The following is a 12,938-nucleotide window of genomic DNA, read 5'->3' on the forward strand; positions in this document are numbered from 1 at the left end:
AAACATAGCCTTCCTTTGACATGGGACTTCTGCATGTCACATGTCACTAAACCATCTAACCCCTACACCGGTTGGTGTCTAGAGAGTTGGAGGTATGTTGTGGCGCAGAGGGTGGTTGGTGGCTAGTTGGGAGCAGCGGTACTACTGGCTTGAAGGAAGAGCTGGTTGGTGATGGTGGTGGTGGTGCTGTGGAAGGGCATTGTGTGTTGCAGTCTTAACAAAAATTCTTATAAAAACGTAGGTTTTTGTTTTACTTCAGACAGACATGTAAAAGTTTTATCTTTTACCTGACATGTTTCTACAGTATAGAGTCTGTCTTCATTGGAGACTCACATGGATCCTGATGTGTGACGTACTTTAAAATCTAAAATCAGCTGATGTTGTTGTGGAGTTGGACAGAATCAACGTCATGCATCTACTTAACAGAAATTCTTTGTTGAGATACTGTACTTTAAGAGTAAGGACTTTCCCCAGGTTCTTCTTGAATTTTACTTGAACACTCTACAGCTCCCATAGAAGTCTGTGTTAAAAATTTTGCAATGTCCTTATGACATAATAATGAGAACTCGAAATTTGGGCAAAATTCGAATCACATACTGTATTTGTGATGATACTCCTCAAAGGGCTAAAAGTTAAAACATACTGACAGATTCTCAAACATCTGAAATGTAGTGTGTAATTTTGTAACGTTAGTAGCAGGAAAACACGTGCACATAGCACACACTTGGGCTTACCACCCTAGAGTCTACTCGGTACAGCAGAGTTCATCCATTGCCACAGCCACAGCTGCAGCTGTCCCCACGCTGACCCCGTATTCAGTGAAGTACAGTAGGCTTATTAGATGAACACTAACAACTGACAGTGACAGCTCGGATGGCAGCCACTGCCTCTACTTGTCTTACTATTGACCAGTAGAGGGCACTATCTGCCAGATGAGAGAGGAGGTTTTGGCCTATTATTATTTCCTAAAGTGAAGCGTTCATTGTGCAGCTCTTTGAGAGCTCAGAGTACATGCTGGGTTTGTACCCATGGCTATTTGTACTGGCTCAGCCTCTAACCGTGCGGTCCTGTAAACCTGGTGTTAGAAATGCACAAGGAAGTTGGACTGTAATTTTCTCGGGGGCTGAAATATTCTCTATTTTAATTGCCATTTTTTAATATATACTTATATATTTGGTTCGTATTGTGATTAACCTGATATTAGCTTATTTAGAAAGCTATCAGAAGTGGCACCTAGACAAAATCAATGAAGACAAACTAAGAAAGTCATCCTCGTGTAGCCTCTTTAGCCCAGCAGAACTGAAGTGTTCTCATTCCCCCTCGTTTCTTAACTTCCTCCCTCCCTCCCTCCCTCCCCCACAAATAGCACACAACACAGTCATGATGCGATTGGTTGTCAGATCATCACTTGACTGAATTGTGATTGGCCATCGGCGATCACATAAGTTTGACCAGGATGAGCAGGATCATCAGCAACACCACGATGAGCAGGAAGTTGAGCATGAGGTTGAGGCCGCGGTTGTTCACCAGATCCATGATTAGGTTGATGCTGTTGGTCAATGGAGGGAAGAGCTGCTGACAAGAACCCCAGTGGAGAGCCTTCAAAGTCAGACAAGATGTTTTGGGGTAGCTGCCTGGAGTGTTAGAGATGTGTTGTGGTGGAGATTGCGGTTGGTGGCTGGTGGGGGATGATGGGTAACAGGAAGCAGCAGGAGTTCTTGGCCGTAAAGACTACGGGCTTGAAGGAAGAGCTGGTTGTTGGTGATGGTGGTGGTGCTGTCGTCTTGGTTACGGTGGGGCAGGTTGTACCATCATCCTGTTCTTTGCCCCTGGTTGGTCGGTTCATACACCACTGTAGAAAGAGCTACATGTGACAAACGAGACAGGGACGCCAATGAATGCACACAGTTGGGCTACACAGATGTGTGTGTGAACCCTTCCTCTGGAGTTACTTTTTAAAAATGAAAAAAAAAAAAGTTGTTTGGTGTGTCTGTGAAGATTCTCATTCATTCAGCCCATGTTATCCAAAGATTATACAGTACGTGTAATTCTGGACCTGACTGACGATTCGCTCTTCATCCAAGAAGCTTCTTTGGTTATAACTAACTTATCATTAACTTAACTACTAGCATTCAGAGGTGTCAAAGGTAAAAGAAGTAAGAGTAAATTCATGGTGTAACTAAAACACTACCACATGATAGTACATGGTTGTTAGACCATTATAGTCCATTGCTACCTATTGAGGTAGATAGACTCTCTTATTACTGAAAAACACCAATAACCTTAGAAGAGTTAAGCTTAGCAGATCGTAAGACAAGTGCACGAGTCTACTGGTTACTTAGATGAGTTAAGTTATATGTGTTGGAAGGGACTGTTTCTTTTTTATTTTTGTGTTTGACTCCTCTGAGAACTACTGCATTACACATAGTGTGTCGACCATAAACTTCTTGAATGAGGAGCAAAAAGTTCGAGTTCTGGTCAAAGAAGAGGTCCAGTTTCTCCCAGCTAAACTTTTCGGAGAAGCCTCTTGTGAATCTCCAAAAGTGTTGTAAAGAAAAAGTTGCAAGAGCATTGAATGATGCAACATAGAAAAATAATGTGAATGCAGCAGCTAATTCAATGGGACATTGAACCAAACTTTCACTTTAATTTCATCATGCCTCATTGTGTTAGTATTAGCTGCTGATTTGCCATTCGTTCTATGGTGCATCAAATTCTCTTTTTCTTTTTTCTTACAGACAGCATTTCATGAACAAATGTATTGATGATAAGGCCCGTGGTTTGCAACCCTTTTTTTCCCTTAAAGCCCCCCTTACCTTTGTCCGAGACAAGACACTCCATTCCAGCCCAAAATTCTCCCTGTACCACACACTAAAAATGTTCAAGTCGTCTTGCTCGAGACTTTAATTATCAATACCTCCATGACTTAACATGTGGGACTATACATGTGTTTTTATTTGGTTTTAGGGTGTACGTTGGCTGTGGACTGTTACTTATTTGTTGTAGACACTGCAGATGCTTTGAACCAGTTAGTCTGTAGGGTAAGTGTCTTCACTATGGTGTGTTGTGTGTCATGTACAGTAATTGGTAGTAAACTTCTGCATGTACACACACTCTCTCTCACACACTCTCTAACACACATTCATTCTACTCCCATGATTACATTCTTGTCTAGGCAAACAGCATAGTTTCACACAACATATAAGTCAAGAACTAGGGTTGGGGGGGTCATAGGAGCTTAGGTTTATTGCAGAGCTTTTGTGTGTGAGTTTGTGTGTGTGTCTTTGACAGCAAATAAAATACAGTGCAGTAGAGTGCAGTAAGTATTGCACAGTGGCTAGAGTCCCGTACGCTTGGAGTGGCAATGACAACAAACGTGCATGTAAGCAGTGACAAAGTGACCATGAGCAGGCTTGCCAGATACGAAGGATCATTTCCCAAAAAATCCAATCGAAAAACCACCTGACTCACTAAATACCACCCAATTTTAACTAAATTCTGTTGATTTCTATGGCCATAAATGGACACAAAAAACCATCCAGTGTATACTTTTTCAACTCACCGATGGTTATCTTAAACAACCCAATTGTCTGGGAAACCACCCAATCTGGCAACCCTGACCGTGAAGGAACAAAAGGGTAAACAAGTACAAGTACTTACAGTGATGTTTGTCTGTGTGTTTACTTAGTTTGCCTTTAAACCACATTAAATGTCAGCAACTACATTAAAGGTCAGCAACTTAAGTCGAAGTGTCTGTAGTATTGCTGCAAATATACACAGTTGCCCACTCATTTTCATCAGTAAGTGCACATGCATTGGTAGTGAAATGTATGAGGGCACCATGAGGAAAAAGAGGGCAATCACAAAATCTTTTTTGTAAGTTTCTCAAACTGTCGAGATTTGCTCTGAAACCCCAGCAAAACTTAAACATGAATGAGCAGGTATAGTTTCTAGACAGAAGAATTTATCAGTAGCATACTAATTCTCTCAGTCGATACATTTTGTTACACTGCCTGTTTTTTCTATGGACTCTTACTAACTTATGTCTTTGCTAACTATTCATTTGGAGTCTTTAAGTGTATTCAGCATTGATATCATTGCCTAAACCAAGCAAGCTTTAGTTGCTAAAAAGCTGTGTAACACTTCTAGAATAGTCTTCACATTGCTCTGTTCCACAATGATGCAACAGAGGCAGTGCCCATCTGAAGAGCTTGAGCCATGTTCTTGTTCCCCTGGTCTGAGCCCACCCTTTGACGTTGGACAAAACTCTGCGACCAAGTCAGACTGACCAAGTTGGCCAAGTCTCGGGAAAATTCAAATCTACCTCCTTCTCGGAGCCAGTGAACATCAAACACTTTCTCTCCTCGATGAGTAAAGGGTTAAGGCAAGACGCTAGATTTTCAGAGTCAAAGGGAAGAGTGATCTGATTCATTGGAGCTTCAACCAGTTGGCCAGACCAATGCTCGCAGAGCTTTGTCGTTGCTATAGCCAGGCTGTCAATCTCACCACCCCACCCCCAATTCCTGTCCAACTGTCACAGTTCTAGTAGTTGCATTTCAGATCCCCATTGACCAGCCCCCTCCCCCACTACCACCAGCCTGGCTCATGCACTATCCCCTTCCCCATACCCCCATCAAACTCCCAATCCCCGAACTTCAGCCCTTTACCCTCATTAGCCAGAGTGAAGAAGCGCCCTCCCACTCCCCACACAAACCATTGGCCAGTTCCCCCTTCCAATACCCTGCTCCCCCACCCCCCCCCCAATTTCCCATTTGACAGGTCCCCCATCCATCATCATGCACCGTGCACCCTAACTCCCGTCCATCATCATGCCTCCCCTACTCCCATTGGCCCCCTGCCCTCCCATTGGCCCCCTGCCCTCCCATTGGCCCCCTGCCCTCCCTGCTTCTCACATGAGCAGCACGATGATGTAGATGAGCAGCAGGCAGATGAGAATGAGGCAGAAGTTGACGAAGAGCTCCTGCATGTTGCGCTTGGCGTGCGGAGGGATCTCCATGGTGGACGCCCGCCGGATGGCGTTGCGCGTCATGTGACTCACTTTCTCCATGTCTGATTGGCTGTTGGAGACGGAGTGGGAGGCTGGGGGTGCACGGTACTGGTGGGCTGGGTTGGCTGGCTGGCTGGCTGGGAAGGTATTTGGGTTGGGTTGGGTTGGGTTGGGTTGGGTTCAGGTGGGTTGGGTTAGCTTGGGTTCAGGTGTTGCTTTGGTTTGTGGGAGGGGCTTTGGGTCGTGGGAGTGGGTGGGGCTATTGCGATTTAGGAGTCACAGAGAGAGTAAGGTAGAGAAAAGTGAAGGACCCGGAGGATGTGGTCGGGGAGAGAACGTGGAGAGGGCTAGCTTGTGATTGGTGTTGAGAAAGTGCCAGGAGGTGGAATGCGAGGTGATCGGAGAGGAGAGAACAGGGCCGTGCAGGTGATTGGACAGGACAGGGCCGTGCAGGTGGTGGCGGTGGTCCAGGTAACCAGTAGCCTCGTCAATAGAGCTGGTGGGAGGAGCAGCAGACAGTGGTGGAGTGAAGAAAAAGAATACACATACAGTATAAGCGTCAATGACGTTTGTTGGCTCAGACGTCAGATGGTACAACCTCAACTAATGCCCATGAATTAGTTCGTGATTGCTAGTTAATGTACCACAATCAATATGCTTCTTAGCCACTCAAAACAAAAATGAATCCAAACAAAAGTGTCATTTGCTGTTGTTGCACCACCCTGACGTGTGCTACTACTAAAACGTCATTGACCCATAAACATGAAACGAACACAAACTGCACAGACAACATATCCCAAGTCTACAGTACAGTTACCCTGAAGTTGCCATTTGACAACCATTTGCCATTTGACAACCAAACCTTGTCATTAACCAGTTAGCAACTAAGGTTGCGAATGGGAAATGGCATTGCAGCCAACAAAGTTGCTAACATAGTTAGCAACAACGCTGTCCAGAAACGCACCCAGGTGCTGTTGTGAAAAAAAGTGTCATAAAAACTACTAAAACTTTTACCAAAAAACTAGGCCTATTACCATCTACAGTACCTCAACACTGTATTTTGCAGCGTCTGTGTAAATTGTCATTCATCCTACTTTTGTGTGACACAATATGTGTTATGAACGTTTAGACATGACATTGCACTAAGAGGGAGTCTTATATGATGTCTCACGCTTCACTTCACAACTTGTGATTTGTCTTCTGCGACGTTCTACAACAGTTCGACAAAAAAGTTTTTGTTAGGAATCACACAACATTTCTCGCGTCCTAGTAGCGTGGCCGCTCACCTGACACGGTTCTGTTATATTGTGTTGTGCGACATGATAAGCCGCGAGGGAATAACTCTAGAATCGTGTCGTCTAAACCAGCCGTGAGGATTTGGTTTGAGAGTAATAGTCAGATTAAGCCCATGTGACCTGAGGGTACGAGTTGCGCTGTGCTTGTGTGTCCCCCGCAGGTGTAGCGTTCCCATGGGACTCGCTGCCTTTTTAGCGGTGGCAGACTCAGAGCCTGAGAGACATGGCACCCACAACACACACACGCACACATACGAGCGCACCATAAACACACACACACACACACACACACACACGCACGGTTGTGCTGGAATGAGGCTGCTGACAGCTGCTTATCAGGCGTCTGTGCTTCCCTGCCGTCAGTTATTCTTAGGCGCGACCTTTGCCTATCTCTGAGAGGTCGACCCTCGCTTTGTACTGCGGCCAGCCCTCCCGTCGGCCCCCACAGCCAAGGAGAGAAATCAGGGATAAGAGAGCGAGATGGGGAGAGAGAGAGAGAGAGAGAAAAAAAAAGAGAGAGAGAGAGAGAGAGAGAGAGAGAGAGAGAGAGAGAGAGAGAGAGAGAGAGATGGTGTGTGTGTGTTTGAGGGGGATAGATAATTCATATGTCATTACCTCCAGCCTGTGCCAGGGCTATGCCAAGGAGGAGATAGGGGCACAAGCCCACAATCATCTTTTGAAGGGAGAAGAGAGAGGCCATACCACTGCACTACAGTCATGGGAACTGGAGTCTAAACTAGGTCTCTGTCTCTGTCTCTGTCTTTACCACAAGTACACAAAAGTATGCAGTTTCTTTTGCTTGTTTGTTTGTTTTTGTCGTACCTCTGATTTTCCCACTACCTTTTAAACTGAACTATGAGATGCCTCATCAAATAAACATCTTACCGTTTTTTTTATATATATAATTACACAGTGTAGTGCATATGGACAAGAGCACCCAGCTAGTGAAAGATAGGCATTTGGGAGGATGGGCATTCGGGATTTCATTATGTTTATGTGTGCCTCACCCTGCTATTATTATAGAGTGGGAAATAGCCTTGTCACCATTTTGTTTTTTTCATGCTGCTTAATCAGACATTATTTCAAATCGAACTTTTGGTCCATTTTCATGTAACTTAAGCTTATGCCTACAGCGTCATCTCAAAATCTGGTATATGACCTGAAATCCAGCTCTACCTTCTTGTGCCAGTGAATACTTAGATGGCAAGAGAAGCCATACTAATCGTCCTCAGCCTTTGGCCCCGCAGGGTTCCGACCGCGCAGTGCGAACATCCTTAGATGGAGCTGGGAGCCCTCACCCTGGTTCAAACGGCTAGGGCACTGACTGTTAAGCAGGAAACCTGCGTTCGATTCGGGCCCGAGGTCGTTTCCCAGTCCTCCCCTGTCCATCTCACCCCTGTCTCTCTCTCTCCTGTCTCCTCTATAACTGTCTGGTCAACAAAAGCAAAAAAGCCACACACAAAAAATGGGGCAGAGAACATACAGTGGCAGTCAAACTCAGGCATTCCTGTTGTACCATTATGTTTGCATTACTACTGCCACTCAGTATTGTCAAATGGACAATGCTAAATTATCGTACCAAACCTCAAACTTATCGTTTTTGGGGGCTTTTTGGGAGGAAATTATCTTACAAGCCCCAATTTGTTGTTTCAACGCATCTAAATTAACTTAATGACAAATTATCGAACAACATGTTTTTATGATCGTACAGAGGACAAATTGGACAATATTATGGTACAAATACGATAATTATTTATCGTACATCTGGCAACACTGCTGCCACTACTCTTTTTGATCGTCAACAACACCCGCAACGCAAGTTACCAATTGCATCTCTGGAGCTGGGCCATGGGTCTACTGCTGCAAGAGGATGTGCGTATGAGTATTTGTAAGGGGGGTTGTTGTTGTCCCGAGCCCACCTCAGGGCCACGGCTAAGTGGGTCAGTTTATTCTGCCCAGGGCTGTACGGTCGGATCCAGCCCCTACATGGGCAGTTTAGGGAAGGATGTCAGAACCAAAGCTATGCCAAACAGACACACCCACACACAAGGGGACACACACACAGGCGCGCACGCGCACACACACATACACATAAACGCACACACATGTCGTGCGCACAGACTTGAAACACACTAACACACACAGAGAGAGAGAGAGAGAGAGAGAGAGAAAGAGAAAGCAAGCAGAAATGAGTTTTTAGTGCTCCCAAGGCCGTTGGGCCAGCTAAATTCAGAAGCACTCCATCATGGAGAGACCATCCCGAGGGCTGCCAAGAGAGAGAGAGAGATAGAGAGAGAGAGGGAGAGGAGAGGAGAGGAGAGGAGAGGAGGGTGGACGAAAAACAGGAAGGCGGGGGGGGGGAGAGATGCCGTTTTAAGACGGGATCGAACCGAAGAAGGAAATCCTGAGGAAAAATCTGGCACCGAAAATTCCCCAAGCCCCCTAACGATATTCTCGGAAGGCTCTTTTTTCCACGTGCTTTCTCTTTTTCCCCCCCCTTTTTATCTATCCCCTCATCATTCCTCCCTCCACGTCACTGGCAGACGTCCCGTGCAAATAACTCCCTTCTGAAGCTAAGTGCTTAGGGCTTCCTTGGTCCAGACTGAGCACCAGGCCCCCTCCTGCTGCATGCTTCAGGGCCTGGCTTGGCTTGGCTTGGCTTAGCTTTGCTTTAGGGGCAGGGCCTGGTACCAGGAGCACTGTGCCCAATAGCCCTGTGGATGAGTGGACAACATGGGTGGCAGGAGCAGAGTGTGTGTGTGTGTGCGCGTGTGTGTGTGTGTGTGTGTGTGTGTGTGTGTGTGTGTGTGTGTGTGTGTGTGTGTGTGTGTGTGGAGGGTCTATTTGAGGGTGTGTGTGTATGTGTTTGCCTGTGTGTGTCATGGTCTGTGTTTGTGTCGGTTGTAGGGTCTTTCTGTGTGTGTGTGTGTGTGTGTGTGTGTGTGTGTGTGTGTGTGTGTGTGTGTGTGTGTGTGTGTGTGTGTGTGTGTGTGTGTGTGTGTGTGTGTGTGTGTGTGTGCGTGCGTGCGTGCGTGCGTGCGTGCGTGCGTGCGTGCGTGCGTGCGTGCGTGCGTGCGTGCGTGCGTGCGCGCGCGCGTGCGTGCGCGTACGTGCGTGCGTGCGTGCGTGCCCATATGAGTACGAGTGTGTCTAGTGGGGGGGGTCTTTTGATCCTGAAAGTAAGTGCATTGGAGGTCACTTTTCTCTGGCAGGCCGGCTGTATGTATGCCAGTGTGGAACAGCTGGGTGAGTCATCCCACTTTCACCACCAATCCCCCACTGCACCCCTCTCCTCCCCTCCTCTCCTGCCCTCTGCTCGGACATGCCTCTACCTGGCCAGCGGGCAGCCAGCGTTAAAAATGGCGATGGGGAAACTATGCCAGATATCCACGAGATGCAATTGATGTGGGCATCAGCTGGCATCCTGCTACTTTATTTGATTAGCTCCTCGTCTAAGGCTACCCTTGAGAGAGAGAGGGAGGGGGGGGGAGAGAGAGAAAGAGAGACTGACAGACAGACAGACAGACAGACAAGCAGGCAGACAGGCAGACCTAGACAGGCAGGCAGGCAGACCTAGACAGGCAGACACAGACAGACAGACGCAGACAGACAGACAGACAGATAGATGGAGAAACAGAGAGAGATGAGAGGCAGACACAGAGACAGAAACCGAGAGATGGAGGGAAAAAGGTGCAGAAAAAGGTACCACACTCCATCCGTTATTCATACAGCAGTGCGTAGGCCGTGCGTACCCTCATTGCAGCTGCCTAGCTCACTAAGCTTTGCACGATGTTGTCCAGGTCCCTCGCGGACAACTATGTACCTCACAGAGACACGCCTGTAGCTAGCTAATCTAAAACTCGAGGTGGCGTTGTTTTGTTTTGTTTGTTTCCTTTTCTCCAGCGTGTTAGTGAGTTCTTAGCACACACTCCCCAAAATAGCCGTCTGATTATTGCCCAGTTCCTCTTTGATGTCCTGTTGGAGCTAGTGTCAAGGGCGCCAGAACAAGTTTTAAAGAGGTGGTGCATTTTTTCCCGGCACCTATGGCTAGTGTATCTTTCTGTTTATGTGTTGGGTAGAGCTGTATAAAGTAAAAGTAATAGTACATACTCTTAGTGATGTAATTGCAACATTAGTACACAATCTTATACTTGTATACGCCAGTTATTTCGGTCGGTAGATACACTGTTGGAGTACTTCTACTTATACTTCATACACATCTGGTGTTGGGGAGACCAGAAAGAAAGAAAGAAAGAAAGAAAGAAAGAAAGAAAGAAAGGAAGGAAGGAAGAAAGGAAGGATAGAAGAGAAATGTGTTTTTAAGTGTGTTTGTTTGAGTGTCCCATGATCATCTGTTTTTAGCCCCTGGAGAATGTGTGCGTGTGTTGTGACACCTCTTGCCATCTCACAGAGCTGCCTTTGTACTTGACACACACACACATACACACACACACACACACACACACACACACACACACACACGAATATGCACGTATTCGCTTTGCAGAGCCCGTCTCTTAATCACACAGACACACACACACACACACACACACACACACACACACACACACACACACACACACACACACACACACACACACACACACACACACACACACACACACATTTGACTGTATGCAAAGAGAATTCACTCAGGTTCACTATGGATGCAAATGGGTCAGTACAGTATTATGAAGTACGTTACTTTACGAATCACAGTACACCATAATCTCTGACTCCCGTTCCGCACCACCTTTACATTTGTGTGTAGTTGTGCCTTGTATCTCGAGGCTCAGTTATAATATACCCACCACATTGACTTCAGTGACTTGTTCTTGTTTATGATATTGTAGCTTATTTGAATATATATATATATTTAAAAACTTTTATTGAGGACTAAGGAATCAGTTAATCGGTTAAATTTTCACGAAAATGACGACGCTACTAATGATGTACTTGAAAATGTACTATATGACATGACATGTCCAGTTTTGTAGTGATTTACCCTTTGACAAATGCAAACAAAAGATGAACAGTAGGTGATGACAGTTGGTTTTTCAGTTTTACAACCGCAACCCATTCAGGAAGTGATTTAGCCAGAACATTCGAGATTAACCTCTAACTTGACCTTTAAGAGGTGTGCAGCCACACTTGCATGAAGACAGTAACTTTTGGAGCGCGAGTTTACGATGAAATGCCTCCATAAAATACAACAGGTAATTTTGATTGTGTTGCGTTCTATTGTTGTTGATGACATTAATTGGCTAAATGTTCCAAAACTCAGCTTAGCTTCTCTCAGTTAGCTTCTCTCAACCACTCACTGCAGCCTTGTTATAAAATGTCCAATTCAGTATAAAACAGTATTATTGTAGACGCTCTAGATATTCTGCACCACAAAGGCATAGTGCAGTAACTATGCCAATATGGAAACTGAGAAAAATGCCTTCAAAGCCTTTGGTATTAGATTGGATATTTAGGCTTTGTCACAAGGTGAAGGAAGAGTAACAAAGACCATTTACAGTCTAAAATCAATATTGACAAAATATGTTGTGACTGCACTTGACCTTTGTAAGGCAGTATTGTGGTTCTCAGGTCTTTGTTCGTTTGGCAGTGTAACAGTCTTGCGGTCTTACCTGGGTCCTGTCAGTAGTGGCTACGCAGTGGGCCGTCTGGGTTTGTCAGCGGCTCCAGAAGAGACAGGGACAGGGCTGGAGGGCCTTGACCAGGCTTGTTGCAGACCCGCTGGAAGTGCACTGTATCTGGGGGTGGCTAAGCGATCGCAACCTGGTGGTTGGAGGTCCTGGGCGCTGTAATGCCGTTTGGCTAGTCGATAAACAGGCAGAGCAATATCAAATGGAGGGGTGGAGAATGGATGGATGGAGGGAGGGAATTTAGGATGAGGGAGGGAAAGAATGAGGGATAGAGGGAGGAATGACAAAAAGAATGCAGCAGGACTGGGAGGAGCCTATCCACACAGCTCCATCAGTCTCTCTCTATGTCTCTCTCTGCCTCTCTTTCTGTCTCTCTCTTTTTCTCTGTCTCTCTCTGTCTCTCTCTGTCTCTCTCTTTCTCTCTCTCTCTCTCTCTCTCTCTCCCCCCCCTCTATCATATTTTCCACTTCCATTGTTATGCTTTTTGTTTAGCAGGACACGCTTTTCTCATAAACTTCAGGAAATCCTCACCTACAAAAAAAAGTCCACTCCACTGGTCAACAACGATATACAGTAGCAAAATATTATAAATATCATGTAACTTTACTAGATATTATCAAAGCACTGACTATACATAGCTAAACTATGTGTAATGTTTTCATACGGTATATTGATTTTGTTTGTTTGCTTAGGTAAACGTGTCTGAAAGTCAGTGTTTCATTTCTTGGTTTGTGTGGTAATGAGTAACTTGTTTGCAAATTATCATCCATGATTGGATGCGGTGGGTAGGTGAAGGTGTGTGCGTGTGTGTGCGTGTGCATGACACATACAGGGAGGCCCATAAGCATACAGGGAGGCCCATAAGCATCGTCACAGGCGTGTGTGTGTGTGTGTGTGTGTGTGTGTGTGTGTGTGTGTGTGTGTGTGTGTCTGTGTGTCTGTGTGTGTGTGTCTGTGTGTGTGTGTGTGTGTGTGTGTGTGTGT

General features: G+C 45.8%; 2 protein-coding genes across 4 annotated transcripts in view; one reads left to right on the plus strand and one right to left on the minus strand.

Moving 5' to 3' along the window:
• Window positions 1–5,127, minus strand: part of pln (phospholamban) — a 5,289-nt gene extending 162 nt beyond the window's left edge. Inside the window, exon 1 of the mRNA XM_063222863.1 lies at window positions 1–5,127. This exon is cut by the window's left edge and continues 162 nt beyond it. Within this exon, the coding sequence (XP_063078933.1) occupies window positions 4,910–5,068 (159 nt within the window). The 5' untranslated portion in view covers window positions 5,069–5,127 and the 3' untranslated portion in view covers window positions 1–4,909.
• Window positions 1–12,938, plus strand: part of cep85l (centrosomal protein 85, like) — a 97,828-nt gene that overhangs the window by 54,744 nt on the left and 30,146 nt on the right. The gene's annotated exons all lie outside the window — the stretch shown is intronic.

This window comes from Engraulis encrasicolus, chromosome 18 (genome assembly GCF_034702125.1).
Source record: "Engraulis encrasicolus isolate BLACKSEA-1 chromosome 18, IST_EnEncr_1.0, whole genome shotgun sequence".
Classification (NCBI taxonomy): domain Eukaryota; kingdom Metazoa; phylum Chordata; class Actinopteri; order Clupeiformes; family Engraulidae; genus Engraulis; species Engraulis encrasicolus.